The sequence below is a fragment of the Phyllostomus hastatus genome, unplaced genomic scaffold (assembly GCF_019186645.2).
Source record: "Phyllostomus hastatus isolate PE091 unplaced genomic scaffold, TTU_PhHast_1.1 phas_scaffold_755, whole genome shotgun sequence".
In the NCBI taxonomy this organism is placed as follows: Eukaryota; Metazoa; Chordata; class Mammalia; order Chiroptera; family Phyllostomidae; genus Phyllostomus; species Phyllostomus hastatus.
Genome location: NW_025334039.1, coordinates 215,655 through 232,381, shown reverse-complemented (window position 1 = coordinate 232,381; position 16,727 = coordinate 215,655). Strand labels below are relative to the sequence as shown.

The following is a 16,727-nucleotide window of genomic DNA, read 5'->3' as shown; positions in this document are numbered from 1 at the left end:
CTAACTTAAAAGTCCAAAACTAAATTCTCAAAGTTGAATCATCAATTCATTGAACAAATGTTTGAGTGCCTTCTATATGCTGGGCACTGTTCTGGGCACTGGGGGAAACCAGTACCGGACAAAGGAGATAAAAATCCCTCTCTGAGTGAAGCCTGGATTCTAGCACCCATCCTACCATATTTGTTTTCTTGGCGAATGGTTCAGTTTCCTGACCAGTAAAACAGCTACCATTTCTTGGGAATTTATTTACTCTGTGGTGGCTTATCATCAGGCAATTCCTTATGTTACTAGCTCCCTTAGTCCTCAGGGTGGCAAGACACTCTAATCTCCTTCTTAGAGACGAGGTACTGGCCCTCCCTCGGCCTCCAGCCCACCCCTCTTCCCAGCCCAGCTTCTCCCTACTGCCAGAGCAATCTTTCTAAAGGCAAAGCTCATCACGCCACTTCCCTGGTTAAAATCGTCAGCTACTCCCCACAACCTGAAAGCGGGAAATCCTAACTCTTAAGTAGGCCCCTAACACAGAATCTGGCTTCGGCACTCTGGTCCGGCACTCTCGTCCGAGTCACAGCCCACCCCCCTCTCTCCTCTGCCCCCACCACACGGAGTGACAGGCAGTTACTTTCTCAACGCCGCCGCTGCAGTTCTGTTCTTTCTGTTTTTACTTTCTGTTCTTACTCCTCTGAGCGTGGGCTTCTAGCTGGCTAGTCCATCCTTCAAGGCTCACTTCAGGGGCACCCTGCTTCAGAGAGTCTTCCTCACCCCTACTTCTCCCTTTCTGGGCTTGCCACATGTGCCTCAACACTGAACCCACAGTTCGTGACCGCAGGGGTTCCTGTTTCGGTGTCACCGTGACTAGACTGTGAGCAATCCGAGGGGAGGAATTGTGTTTCACGCCCCCAGTTCTTAACGCAATGCCTGAATGCAGAGTAGGTGAATAACTGTTTGCTGAAATCACACAACAATGCCTTGATTTCTACCACTAGCCATTTATTTATCCATATGTGGGTACCTAAGAATAAAGAGTATCTATGAGTTTATCAAAATATTATGAAGGCATTCTTCCCCCACCCCGCTCAAGAGTACTTGGAAATAGTTTCAACTTTATAAATTTACTTCAATATCTTTTAGAAATCCGAAGCTTAGAAAAGATGTACAAAAAAGAGTAGGAGAAAGACCTATTTTCAACTTTATTATAATGGTTCAGATTGTAGACAAAATAACTCACTGATTTAAAAACTCACAACTTTAGGTGCTCTTGCTCTTTACAGTTTTACACAGATGTGGCTCAGTCTCCCTCCCGCCCGCCCATACACCAGCAATCCCATACACGCAGACCCAAGGGCCACTGACCAGAAGGCAGGTTTTGCTCATACTTTCCCAGGCTGCCCCTAACACCCAAGTGAAAGGCAACACATTAAAGGGATGGCACTTCCTGCCACAATAAAAACCTGTTAATATAAAAGCTCTTCACAGCATGTCCCCACACAATAATCCTAAGTATCAATAACAAAAATCAAACCGTTAGAAAAAAAGACCACAAATAAGACCACAGGTGAGACCACAGAAATTAAAAAAACATCACTTCATATATTAGACTGGGGTAATACACTCTCACATCTTTAAAATATCCCAAATTCTAGACAACTAGCCATACATATAATTGAAAGTATGTATACAGCCTCTGTATTCTGCAAGAGATTAAGGAAAAGGTTCTTAGACAAATATTAAAAAGGGATGATATGTACACAAATTTATCAATAACAAGATTATAAAAAAGTAATACCTTGACTAACCTGTGAAAATTGAAGTGAGCTGTTCCCCCACTGCTAAGCTATACTGTGTCTCTCTTACTGGAGATCCTGCTGTCTTCTTCGCACGGAATCCTGTGCCTGGCACACAGTTAGGTACTCAGAGCCTCCGGGCTCAGTCGCTGCAGGGCATCCTGCAGACCAGAGCACCAGCCAGGCAAGCGTGTCTTTTAGACAGGTGCTGTTCTCTCGGTCTTCCGGGTGCCTGGTATCCTTAAACTGTACTTGGCTACCCTCAACCTTCAAATCAGGACCCTTAGCTATACCCCAGTAATGTAGACTCTGCTTCTTCTTCCTCCAAATGCCCCATTTTTACCTCAAAATGAAAATCAGTGCCAGTGTGTTCAACGAGTGGCATGTTAAGTAAAACTGCCTCACGAAAACCGTGGTAACAGGCAAACTCCTGACTTGCAAGAAGTTACATTTTTCCCCATTTTTTTTTATTGTGGCAAATTATACACACTATAAAATTTACTATCCCAGCAATTCTTAAGTACACAGTTCAGTGACTATTATATACAAGGTCTGTCCAGAAAGTATCCAGCTGCATAAGATTGAAAACTAGAGACATTTACTGAAGAAGAAACAAGAAACATTGTACATAGGACCTCAGTCCCCTCCAAAGTAGGCACCTTGGGACCTTACACAGTTCTCCCAATCACCATCAGTTGCCCCATCGTATTTTCCTGCATCTCATCAACGGTCTGAAATCTCTTCCCTTTCCAAGGTGATTTTGGTTTTGGGAAGTCACAAGTTGCAGGGCATTAAATCTGGGCTGTGGAGGGGCTAAGTCACCTGGGTGATTCTGTTTCATCAAAAAACTCTGCATGAGATGTGATGCACGAGCAGGAATGCTGTGATGATGAAGCTGCCACTCACAGCTGCCCACAGCTGTGGCCTTCTGAATCATTTGGATAGCTACCACAGAGGAATGTTCAAGCTTAATGCAAAATTTGATGCAGGTTTGCTGCTCTACTCAGTCATTTTGAATGCGGTGACCACACAGTACACATGCTCACTCCACAGTGTCTACCACCCCCACTGACTAGTACAGTAAAGTTGTCATTGTTCACACATGCACATGCCAGTCCATTCTCCTTGGCTGCCAAGTGGCATCAATGTCATGCAAATCATTCTCATCATATTAACAATGGCTGGACTTTTTCCATACCGACCTCACCATCAACACCATCCATCTCCAAAACTCTTCATTTTTTAAAGCCAAAACTCTATGCCCATCGAACAGTAACTCCCCATTCTCCTTGTCCCCAGAGTTCTTGAAAAGCACTATTCTTTCTGTCTCCATGATTGTGACTATTTTAGGAAGCTCATCTAAGTGGAATCACGCTGTGTTTGTCTTTTTGTGGCTGGCTCATGACACTTAGCATAACATCCTCAATGTTTTTCCATGCTGCAGCTTATTTCAGAATCTCCTTCCTTTTTTAAGGCTGAGTAATAGTCTCTTATATGTATATGCCATATTTTCATTACCCATTCACCCACTGACGGCCTTCTGACTATTGTGAACAATGCTGCTATGAACATGGGTGTGCAAATGCCTCTTCAAGACCCTACTTTCAATTCTCTGGGATATGTACCCAGAAGGAGAACTGCTGGGTCACACAGTAATTCTACTTTTAAGTTGTTGAGGACCTCCCATTCTGTTTTCCATAGCAGCTGCACCATTTCACAGTCCCATCAACACTGCATAAAGGTTCCAGTGTCTCCGTGTCCTTGCCAACACTTGTTTTCTGTTTTTGCGACAGTGGCCATCCTAACAATGTATATTTCAACCATCCAGTCAGAGGCAATAAATGTTTAACAGAAAAGAATAGTTTCAGAAACGGTTTCTCAAATAGATTTCTTTCTGGGCAGAGATACTATACTATACTCATTATCCTTTAATCATATCTAGCAAGCCCCAGCTTCTTATTCTGCCTGTATTTTAAAATGATTTGGCCCAGGTTTGCTCCTGTAAAAATTTTAACTAATAAAATAACCAATTTCAATTGCACACTCTTAAGACAGACATGATTTTATTAACAATAAGAGCAATGAATGGTTAAATACCTAAAATGCTTTATTGGCTTATGTTGAGGAGACTCACTCTACCTCATGGTTTCAACAGCAGCAATTCTACAAGCAGAACTGACTCTTAAAGAACACAGGAGTCAGGGGCATAGACCCCAACCACCACCCCCCCACCCCAAATCTCAGTGTAATTTTTGACTCTACAGTGGGGCCTTCGCATCTGAGGATTCAACCAACTGTGGACAGAAAACAGTATTTTCGATCTGTGGGTGGGACTCCACAATTTGGTTGCAAAAATACTGCTTTCCACCAGGGGCTGGTGAATGCATACTCAGATGAGAAACCCACAGGTACAGAGGGGCTGACTGTATTTACTGAAGAAACCATATATAAGTGGACCGGCACAGTTCAAACCCACGTTGCTCACGGGTCAATCGTACTTACCTTTAAAACAGACACAAAACCTTTCACTGAAAAATTATTTTCCCATTAATATTGTAATAATTGTGTACAGTACCAGGTGGGTACTGGAAATATTGGGGGAAATACTTTGTAAAGTATATGACTGACTAACCCCTAAGCTGTACACCTAAAACTAATACAAAATAAAATAAAGAAAATTTTGTAACCCAAGTTAAGAGTCTGCGTAGCAAACAGACATCTATCACCCATTTGTAAAGGTACTAAAAGGAAACCATTACCTTAACAGAATTAGTAAATAAGATTATAAAACAGTTCTGAATCCTTCCACATAAGATTGTTTTTTCAATCCCAGTAATTTCCCTAATGTGGTGGGATGAAAGGCATACTCTTAAATTTTGACATCCCATCACTTGCCTTTCTGAGCTCCCTCAACCTCAGAGAGAATAAACCTACCGAACGCAGCAGAGCCCGGAGAAGTGCTGTCTCAAACGCTGGGCACCTCACGTACCAGTACCGTGTCTTTGTGACCAGAAAGATTTCTGGTGGCAAATTCATTTAACCAAAAATGAATAAAATTTTACTGCAAAAGATTTTATTAAACATGCCATAATTTCTAAACAGGAACTCTTTAATCCACCTCACAACTTTTATTTGGGTGAGGAGGGCGTGTACAATTTTATACCTCTGAAAATTTATTTACATATTAAAATGATCTTTTTCATATATTTCCAATCACTTCCATCTTCTGTGGAAATACATTTACATTTTCAGTTCTTTTCCTCAGATAATTTTGCTTATATTAGTTATTACAAGTCCCTTAACTTTGCTAGATGGGTGTCAGAAAGTTACTGTTCACAGATGTTTTTCTTCAAAAACAAATCAATATTTACTTGTGAAAAGCTTTGCTTCTAATCTGGCCTCCTGACATTACTAGCTTTAAGCTCTCATATAGCCTCATCTATTGTTTTATGCCAGCAGAGAAATAGTCCATAGATAAATAAGACCCACAAACATATCAAAACTTCATTATGGTAAATAATATACTCTTAATTCGAATAACTCAAAAAATGGAAACCATTCTGTAGTGAACAGAACACACCCAGTACAGACCAACGGGCGAGAACGGAGTCAAAGAGGCAGAACCACATCCCCCTCCCCAGTGACCTCAGCACTGGAGCCTGACTGGAGTGAGAGCTGTGCGTTTGCCCTGGAGAGCTTCCCCAGCAGGCCCAACTGAAGATAGCTCAGCTTATCCTTTTGGCCCGAAATACCTAATAAAAACGTACTGGTTAGTCACTATCTTCGACCCTGTCCAAGCTATGTATTTCTGTCCAACCTAAAATTTAAGAGCTAATTATTAGAAAAGTGGCCAAAGGGGGAAAAAAAAAATAACTGCCATGAAAACACAAATAAACTAAAACAAACTGAGAAACCAAGTCATATCTATAATTCAGGATTAACTGTGTTAACCATTTTCACCTTCCTGTTCTAGATTTTCAGCACAATTAATATTCCGAAGAATCCGTGACAAATGAAAGGTCATCTGGCCCAGCCCCTGCATTTCGGATACAAGCAAAGTGAAGCGAAGGAAAACAGAGCTGTTGGAGCATGAACACAGAGGTGGTTAACATCACAGCTACAGTCAGAATCCAGAATGTATGTCCGGAGTACGCTTGATAACGGCCTAAAATTTTCTAATTCTAGCTTTCAACAGGTTAATTAATAACTAAGATGCCACTAATCACACCACAAAACAGACTAAAATGTTAAGTGTGGAGAGTGTGCTCTACTGCATATTACCCTTCTTAAAAATATAGCAACAACATTTGGAAACTTCCATCTAGGCTTCTCACCTCCTCAAAACAATGCCTGAAGTTTACTGTCATACGGGGGTTTATGTTATTTATAAAGCCAAGCCCATTCTGTTTAAATCACTCAAGTGCATGCATACACCCATGAACACACACACACAAATCTCCCTGAAGTTGCAGAACTTCTAGAGTTGAAAGCAACCACCTCTGCCCAGCCTTTGACACTATGCAAAACTCAAGCTTCCTGTTATATCCAACAAATTAGCAAAAAACTTTGGGAAAGTTTTTTTAGGTATAGACCCTGAGTAGTAAGAGGTCCAAAGACACAAAGCTTATAAAACATTTCATTCCACTATAAAACCTTCACATCAATCAAAAAGTACCTGGAAAACAAGTTAGAACCCTTAGCTTACCTGGACAACAGGATATTGATAATCCATACAATATACACCATACATAGCAATGGGGGAAAAATCTTCAGATAAAGATAGTACAAAAAAGTCCCTAAGCTTTCGCCTCGTCTGAACTGACTGTCCTGTCCAAGGGAACTAGGTAGCACCGAGAAATCCTTGGCTGACTTCCAGTCTGCGCGGATAGGTATGCTGGCTCCGATGCCGAAGCCGGGGCTTGGTTCAGCCCACGCTTCCACTCCAGTAAGATTCAACACTACACAGGAGAAATGTTCAGAGAAAGCAAAAAGCTGCAACTGAGTTACTGCAGACTGAAAACTGCACTAGAGGTTTGCTGGTACTGTTGGTTTCACTGACAACTCCACCAGAAACTCAGGAGGCAGAGAAGGACAGCCAAGGAAGGGAACAGGGGCTCCTTAAAGTGGTACACAGAAACGGTAGGAAGCACAAGGTGTCCGGGATCCAAAATGATATATATGTTCCAGGCTTTAGGTGCGTCAGAGGGAACACTCCCAATCCAGGACATGGAAAGGCGGATGGAACTGGTATTATTTCTCTATTCCTTCTTGGGCAGTACCTCGCGCATGCTCAGACACACACACACACACACACACCCATACCATACCACACCCCCCTTCTCAATGTCTCCGGCAGGGACAGGTGTTAGGATTAACAGCATAAAACCCTTGTGTCGTGGAAAGGAATGGAAGAAAAAAGAAGTCACACTGCTACATGCAGTAAAGGGATCCCTTTCATGACACTGTATGTTTGTGTATCATTTAACACCTCCTTCATTCGGCTTCCACAGAGGCCAGGACAGCTGGCAGGATCAGCACTAGAAAAGAGGAAGGTGGCCCCAACTCGGAGGCAACATGAGTCCACTGGAGACCTTCAGATATGCAAGACACTCTCTCAGCTGTTCCAATCAAACATGTAAGGATTAACTCTGGCTGCCTGCAAAAAAAGGTGGGGGTGGAAAGGTCTTTTCAGAAAAGCCAGTTGCTTCTCCCGTTTTAGGAAGCTGCTGCACCCAACCTACCATTATATACAAACACACATGTGTGCACATATTTCTGTAACAGTTATTAAAAGCACTAACAAACGTGGACAGGTGTTAAGTCAGTTTGACAAAGCTCAGCAGGTTAAAGAGTGGGCTTTTAGAGCCTAAATGGCTGGTCTAAAAACCAGAGCACTGCTAAGTAATTTTTAGAAAACAGGACATAGTGTGAGCAGAAAGTGAAAACAAATCTTAGTAAGAGACACACCATTTAGAACTGTTGCTCCTAAGAAATCCCCTACTTGAGCGATCATTCAACAGTTCAAAATGATAAGTAATTCCAAATTAGTTTCAGGAGTTACACTCTCCCTACTCTTGGAGTGCTTGTAACATTGTAACATGTTTCGGTGAGACTAAACCACGGGGAGTAACCTAACTGTGAGGCATCTGTGAGAGATTACGTGTCAGCGTGTCCCCCACCAGCGCAATTCTTCTCCTTTTATCATCACTGCAATTTATTTCAGGATCGTTCAGAAAACTGTTTTTTTAAGAGTCAAAATGCTTTAGTACACCTAAGGTAGTTCTCTTGGTTCAACATTTACCTAAACTGGTTCTAGGACACTAGGACCAAAATGACACATTAAATTATACACGAGTCTACGTGTATTACACACAAGGGGCAATAATAAATCAATGCACTTTCTCCCTTCCCTTCCCTCTAAAAACAAACACATAAAATATTTTTTAAAAAATTTACTAAACATCTACTACACAAAAAGTACTGTGCTAATAACAATAAGCGCTGGAGAAAGGAACGGACGCAGCCCTGTTGCCAAGGACATCACATGGGAGACATAACTGAGCGCGCAGGAAAAACCACAGGCAAAATGACGCCACAGCACAAAATTAAACACAGTAAGCAACTCCTCATACAGGAAGTAACATTTTTCAAAAGCCGCTCTTCATGAACACTTCCATGACATCACTTTCTCACCGCGAAAACTATGAGACTCTGCCTTGGATGAGTCACAGCGCCGCCCCACAGAAGAAAATGCTTCATTGTTTGGTGCTCGTCAGGTGTCAGCACTTGCCTCAAGTTCTGGAATGAATGAACGGTGAGTACCGTGTACCACGGTAATTTAAACCCGCAAGTGGTCCCCAAATGAGTTTTTGAGGGCCTAGTCAATTTCTGGAGCTTTAAATTCTCCTTGAGGATAGATCTATACATACACGGTGAAGAGATGTGACTGATGCCTTATTAAGTGGAAGAAGTTATACTGTTGAACGATGTGTAAAGTGTGAGCACATATTTGTAATGCACATATGTACCTATGTCAGTCAATAGATTATGTGTGTCATTTATAATCTTCCTATGTCTTCTGTGTCATATATGGGGTGGGCAAAAGTAGGTTTATAGTTGTTTGTATGGAAAATAATATAATAATAAATAACAATACAAGGACAAATGGTTTCGAGTACTCACAGATGTAAACCTATTTTTGCTCACCGTGTTTATGTATGCACACAGAACTTACTGGTTGACATACCAGTCATATGCAGCACATATGTATTCTATATAGCACACATTATATTTACACAAACACACTTATAGTATAGGCATAAGACAAAACCAACACCTCCAGGGAGTGAAATGGTGGGGAGGTAGTTGGTTTTTGTTGATTACTTTAGAGATAAACTCAGGTGTTCTGATATATTTAAATTAGCATTGTCACTCCTATAATTTATAAGTTTAAGGGAATCCAAACAAATTTTGAGTATAAGTACTGCAAAAATTAGTAATACTCTCCCAGTCTCTTACATTATCACCTTTGCTTTATTAGCATGATGGCATAGCCATAAACTCTCATTTAAGCCTGAAGGATCTGGACAATAAACAATTTTAGTCATGTCCTACCTACATTCTGCCCAGGTCTGGCTCAAATAATTAGCCCTTCAGAAAAGTGGCAAAACAATCCAATATTTGAGTTATAACTTCTTGTCTTTTTACCTACCTCTTTCTGTGATGTTTTCAACTCATATATTATTACTGATCCCCTCCCTCAGAGCAGACTGGATAGTTCCTTTAAATTTTAAATACTATCATATTCACTCAAAAATTCCAGAAATAGAATAGAATGGACTGATTCTCCACAATAGGCTGAGTTATTTACTGATAATGCCAATTTACACCATTTGAAAAAGTACACATTCTGCAATATTATAAATGCCTTATGTATTAAAGTTTTTGTGTGCTAGTCGATTAGAAACGTGAACACAGAAGATGTCCTTTCATAGGTATTGCTATGTATCTTATTAGCAGAAACCTGCAGATTGTAAGTTTCAACACTTGGCACACCTAGGACACGTCTTTGAGACAGAATGTAACGATACCAGAGAGAAGCAGACCTCTGACGCTTCAGAATGAGGCATCTGGGAATGGTCTGGAGATTTACGCAACATAAGTGTTGCTAAGGACACAGTAGATAACTTACTGCATCAGTCCGGTGCCAGAGGACATGACTGGTGGCCGAATCTGCACCATTCACAACCCTAGGGAACTCATGACTTACCAGTACTGGATAAATAGAAAACATGTAAGATTCTCCTCTTTTCTACTCTCTCATTCTTGTTTTATCTCCCGTTCCTTCCCTTCGGCCTATGACACAATCCTACTAAGGGTTCAAAGGTACCAGTTAGGGTTCAGGGTAGAATGCCTTAGCAAAGGTTGCAAAGACCACTGGTCTAAGGTATAAAATTGGCTTTAGTTGCAATAATCTTAGGAGGTTCCAAAGAGTTCTGTGTACTGGGATAATAAAAAAGATGGGTGAGTTTGGAGGGGATGGGGGAAATAAAGATATATATGTAGGCCGAATATGCAGTCAGAAATACGCAGGACTTACTTAGGGTCAGTTTGACCCATCTACAGGGCTGTGGATGAAGAGTGGAAAATGGCAAAAAAAAGCAGGTTGGAACAACTGTGCTGGGCTTCGGACATCAATCATGCTATGTACTTCAGACCTGATCTTCAAAGAGTGTTTGAGAGAAAGAGCGATACAAAATCAAATTTGTGGAAACGGTTCTGGTGGTTGCAGAAAGAATGCTGGTGGAAAGGGGAACAGCCTGCAAGCAGGGAACTGGTTTTAAGTCACAGCAGGACACCCAGTAGGAAATGGCTAACAAGTACCCAGAGATGTAGGTGGCAGACCCAGAAGAGAAGCCAGGGTTAGAAAGGAAGATTCAACAGGGGTAAGGAAGGAACAGCCAAGGCCATAATGTGGTTGAGATTTTCTCCCACATTACCAATGCACAACATTTACTAAGCATCACCTAGGTATTACAAAAAAGATAAATAGAGAAGAAAGCATAAGAAAAAAAAGAAAGGAGGAAAGAGAGGGAGGAGGATGGAAGGGAGGAAAGAAGGAAAAGCAAGGAAGGGAGGGGAGGGGAGGAAGAGAGAAAGGAAGGAAAAGAAAAGAAAAGAAAAGAAAAAGGAAAGGAAAGGAAAGGAAAGGAAAGGAAAGGAAAGGAAAGGAAAGGAAAGGAAAGGAAAAGAAAAGAAAAGAAAGGAAAGGAAAAGAAAAACCATAGATACCAGGCGAAGGCCTAAAAATAGAACCTTAAGGACTACTTACCTCTAGAAGGCAGGAATAGCAACAGTGGATAAAAAGATTAAGCAGGATCGCACACTATTCACAAAAGCCAGGACACAGAGGACACCTGCTACTTTTCCTCAATCCTGCGTCCTTCACACTAGGGAAGGTATTTCATAAATTGGTAACAGAGATGAGTATATAACAATGTCGAGCAGAAATACAGAAAGGTGTAAAAGGCATGAGAATTTAGAAAAGATGACTGAATTTGGCAAATGGGAAAGCAAGGTAAGTTTTGGGAGACAGGTCTTTTAGTACTATCAGTGAAAGTATGGCAGCAAAATTGATAAATTCATGATCAGAATGAAAATAGACATAATGCTTCTTTGTCTTCCAAGTGGCAATAGAGTACAAAAATAACTATAGATACCCCACCGTTGCTCCTATTAAGGTGGATTTTTCCCTTTTTAAATTTTGCCTCTTTGCCTTTGATAATATTGTTTCTTAGCCATTTGAATGTCCAAATCTTAAAGTGGACCCTTTTGAGGCCCACCTTAAATGCCACTATGCTCCATGAAGCTCTTCTTGATTGCATCAAAAATATTCATGAGAGTCCTACTGGTTCGAAGGTACTGTGAAAATGGAATTTTCTACCCCAGTAAAGATGCTGTAAATTACACCTACCAGAGAACAGCAAATCACAGTTAGCTACATAAACACTCTGTATGACACACGGCACAAAGGGAAGTACGCATAAGCAATGCTCTGGCTGAAATGTATCATTCTAGTTAGAGAGACACAGCATGCAAACCGTGAGGCCAGAAATTAGTACTTTTGTTATTAACAAAGCATCTCTCATTACTCGTTCATTCTAAATATGTATGCCTAAGAAGTAAAATGGCCCTGGCTGGGCAGTTTAGTTGGTATGAGCATCATCACGGTACATCAAGGCTGTCGATTCGATCCCCAGGCACATACAAGAGGCAACCAATAAATGCATAAATAAGTGAAACGACAAATCCGTATCTCTCCCCTGACTTTCCTCTCCCCCCTTCCGCGCTCTCTCTCTCTAAAAAATATCAATCAATAAAAATTTTTTAAAAAGTAAAATGTATCCATAAAGAATAGGACAAGAGACATTCACTTTAAATCTAGAAAGACTATAAAGGATGAGGGTAAAGATGTAACGTTTAAGCAGAAAATAATTGTAACTATTTTAATACTGTTAGGAAAATATGTCTACAAATGGTTCCACACACATTATCTTATACAACAGAGCCTTTTACCCACCAGAAACTTTTATCCCAACTCACTCAAATTATCTGTGAGGTCGATCACAAAAGTGGTCGCAAGAGTTCATAGACCCTCCAATAAGAGGTGGAATCTTCCCTCCACCCTTTGGCTCTGCTCTTGGTCTTGTGACTTACATTGGCCTCTGACTATTTGTGCATGTGATGCAAGCAGAGACTCGACGGATACTTGTTCACTGGGGCTGGCCCTCCATGCTGCTCTCTGGACCTGAGACTACTGCGTGAAGAATCGTTAAGGATGGATGAGAGACCAAGTGGAATGGAGATAAACTATTTAAGTTGAGCCCCCAAGACCAATTAGTTTGCCAACTGCCAGACACAAAAGTGAGGTCATCCAACACCACCCAGGCCCAGTGAACCCAAACTAGAAGGACCTTCTTCATTCCTGACCCACAGAATTGTGGGCAGGTAAATGATTAACATTGTTTTAAGTCATCAAGTTTCGGAGAGGTTCATTACGCAGCAAAACCTGACTAACACAAACTCATTGGGTAATATTAAGAGGTACGTATACCTCACTGTGACTCCAATACCACACTGTCTTAATAACCGTTATCTTGAAATAAAGCTGTTTAGGTCTCCAATTTTGTTTTCCTTTTTAAAAGTTGTTTTGGCTAATCTAGGTCCTTGGCATTTCTTTATGAATTTTAGAATCAGCTTGTTAATTTCTATAAAAATCTTACTTGGACTTTGATTACATTGAATCTAAAGGTTAGTTTGGAAAGAATTAAAATCCTAAGAATATTGAGTCTCTCAGCCGATTAACACAGTGTATCTCTCCACTTTGTTCCATTATTCAAAAATAGGTTTTTAAAGATTATAACTATCTTTTCCCCAGGCATTACAGAAGTCAAATATTGCACCCAAAGTTTGTGACTCGTGCTACCACGTTCTGAAGTCTATTAGACCCTATAATGCTCACAGGTCTGTAAGACAGTGTGGTGTTGGTGTCAAGGTACAAAAATAGAACAGCAGAACAGACTAAAAAGTGCACAAATAGAGCCACAGGTGCAAAGGCGACTCAATGGAAAAAGAATAGTCTTTTCAACAAATGGTATGAGAACAACTGGATAGCCACATGCAATAAAAATAAACCCCAATCCATCTTATACATATACAACATTTAATTCAAAACTGACCATAGACCAAATAAGGTAAAATATGAAACTATAACACTTCTAGAAGTACACATTTATGACCTTGAATTAGGCAAAGATTTCTAAGCTATGACACCAAAAGCACAATGGTAAAAAACAAAGTAATAAAGTGAACTTCATTAAAAGCTTCTACTGTACAAAAGACACTAAGAGAATAAAAAGACAAGCCACAATTGAGAAAATATTTGCAAAGCACATATCGGATAAAGGACTTGTACCCAGAATACAAAGGAACTCACCAACTCAACCATTTCAAAAACTCACTTGTTCAAAAAAATTGGGCAAAAGATTTGGATATTAGACCAAAGAAGGCATAGGGATGGTAAATAAACACTTCAAAAGATGCTCAATGTCATTATTCATTTGGAAATAAAAACCACGATGGTGTATCACTACATACCCGCTAGAATGACTAAAATTTAAAAACTGACAACACCAACTGTTGACAAAGCTATGGAGGAACACAGTCTTAAATACTGCTCGTGGGAATGTAGAATGGTACAGTTAATGTGGAAACAAATTAGCAATTTCTTGAACAGTTACATATACACCAACCATCTGATCCATCCATTTCACTTCTAAGTATTTACACAAGAGAAATAAAAACACATATCCATATAAAGACTTGTACATGAATACTCCTATCAGCTTTATTTGTCACAGTCTCAAATTGAAAACAACACAAACGTCCATCAACAGATGAATTATATTAATAAGTTATGGTATATCCACAATTGAGTATTCCTTAGCAATAAAATGAATAAACCATTGCTATATGCAATAACACAGATGAATTTAAATAATTATGCTGGGTAAAAGATGCCAGGGGGAAAAAGAAAGAGTATTTATTGTATGATTCCATTTTTTCAAAATATTAGAAAACGCAGACTAATCTACATTGACAGAAAGCGATGAGTGGTTGCACGCAGATGTGCGGGGTAAGAGGAGAGCTGGAAGGATTACACGAGAGCACAAGGAAACTCTTGGAGATGACTAACATGAGCTCTGTCCGGGAAACGTCCAGCCACCGTTAATGTAACAAGAACAGTTTGCATGACATCAATGTAACCTGGCAGCCAAGGGGAGTGGACTGGAAAACGCATGTGTGAACAATGATGACTTCACTGCACTGGTCAGTGGGGGAAGTAGACGCAGCTGAGTGAGCACATGTACAGTGTGGCCATCGCATTCAAAATGACTGAGCGAGTAGAACCATGAATCTGTGCCAATTTTTGCGTTAACATTGAACATTTCTCCGTGGAAACTATTCAGATGATTCAGAGGCCACAATTGGTGAATGGCAGCTTCAATACCACAACACACCTGCTCATCCATCATGTCTTGTGCAGAATTTTTTGGTAAAACATCAATCATCCAGATGACTTAGCCCCTGCTCTACAGCCCAATGTGGTGGCCAGCAACTTCTGGCTTTTTCCAAAATTAAAATCATCTTTGAAAGGGAAGAGAGTTCAGACCATTGATGAGATTCAGGGAAATACAATGGGGCAGCTGATGGCAAATGGGAGAACTGTGTGAGGTCCCAAGGTGTCTACTTTGAAAGGGACTGAGGCATCATTGTCCTGTATACAATGTTTCTTGTATCTCCTTCAATAAATGTCTCTATTCTTCATGTTACATGGCTGGACACCTTCTAGACGGACCTTGTACCTTTATTATCTTGGTTATATTAATGATTTTATGGATGAATACATGTCAAAACTTAACCAAGTTATAAATTTTACACATCTGCTATTTACTATATTCCTATTGTACTTCAATAGCACTATTAAAAACTGAAAACAAATGAATTCCAGCCCCACTGACTGCAATGAGTTTGTGGAGGACTAGTTACCTTCTTTGGGGAGGTGAGTGGTCCGGTAAAAGTAGATAGGGGGAAGTCACCAGCATGCCCTAAAACATTATGGAGAAAATCTCATAAAAGGGAGGATTATGGGTATGGTAGCAAATGAGATAGGAAATTTGAGCCGAAATAAAAAGGCAGGTTTTCTGAAAAGTACTTCTGGTTAGTCCAGGTTAGATCTAGGCTGCACACAGCTTTTTCAACTTGTCACACAGTGGTTTCTGCCCCTCCCACTCCCTCTCCCACTCCGGGAGGGCAGGGACCAGACAGTCTCTCTTATTCCTCAAAGCATCTGTAACAGCTGGCAGGACACCTGACTCGTGAACATAAGCAATACTGTGTGGTTACGGGATCAGGGTTCTGAAGCCAGACTACCTGGATTCAAATCACAGGCCCATTACTTAGCTGTGTAACTTTGGGAAGGTTCTTTAACATCTCTCTGTCTCAGCTGCTTCATCTGGAAAAAGAAAATGATGATACCTACCTCACAGGGCTGATGTGATGACTGAATCAGCCAAGACATGAACAGGCCTGCCCTACAGTGCACGGGAGATCACAGCTGATGTTGTCATTGCTGCTGTCACCAATGTCGCCATCGCCAGTAATTTAAGGAAAGAAGGGTATTCAAAGGAAATTCAGGGTTATCTGATTAGTGAAGCCAGATCTAATTCTGAGGAATGAGCAGACTCAAAAGGAAGTAGATAGTATAAAGAGCTCTGTGGTTGTGTTAGAAGGAGGAAAGGCCGGAGTGGGGGGGAAAGGGAAGAGGAAACTCCTGCACTTACCCAGTGTCAGGGCAATACACTTCACTGCCGAGTGATCAACTCAAGTGGGAAGAGCGTGCCTGACCAAGAAGGGAGCATTAGTATGTAAAGGAGCAGAGAAAGTACGAGTGATTTTTATCCCAAAGCAAATTTCCACAAGTGCAAAGCAGGTAACAGGTACAATGATAAACCATCCCCTTGTGTTCAAATGTAAAAGCTACCTAACAGGCGAGGCCAAGGGGTCTTGAACGTGTAACTGCCTCTCTTCGTGGATTGTGTTCGCCATGCTGCGCCTTACAGATCAGCTGTCAGGCAGCATCTGACTCTCATCTCTGCTGGGGACAGGGACAGGGCCGCCTGACAGCAGCAGTGCAGCAGTGCAGCAGTGTGGGAATCCTTGGGTTGGCGCCAGCCCCGTGCTCAATCCAGACCTATAATCTCTTCTGACTTTGATTTAATGCAGCAATTACCGGTAATGTGGTTTGAAGACGATAAATGCCCAATGTAGCCGGCTGTTGCTTACTCTACTCACGATGCAAGAACATTTTTTAATTAAAATTCTCTG

The 16,727-nt window shown here is 41.0% G+C and overlaps 1 protein-coding gene across 16 annotated transcripts in view; it reads right to left on the bottom strand.

Annotated features, from left to right (window-relative positions):
* RBFOX2 (RNA binding fox-1 homolog 2) overlaps positions 1–16,727 on the bottom strand; it is a 255,504-nt gene that overhangs the window by 85,402 nt on the left and 153,375 nt on the right. Inside the window, exon 1 of one of the 16 annotated variants that reach the window (XM_045826622.1) lies at positions 6,487–6,629. The exons of the other annotated variants lie outside the window; for them this stretch is intronic. Coding sequence (XP_045682578.1) covers positions 6,487–6,531 — 45 coding nt within the window. The 5' untranslated portion in view covers positions 6,532–6,629. Of the gene's footprint in view, positions 1–6,486; positions 6,630–16,727 lie in introns of those variants that run through there. 16 annotated transcript variants of the gene reach the window in all.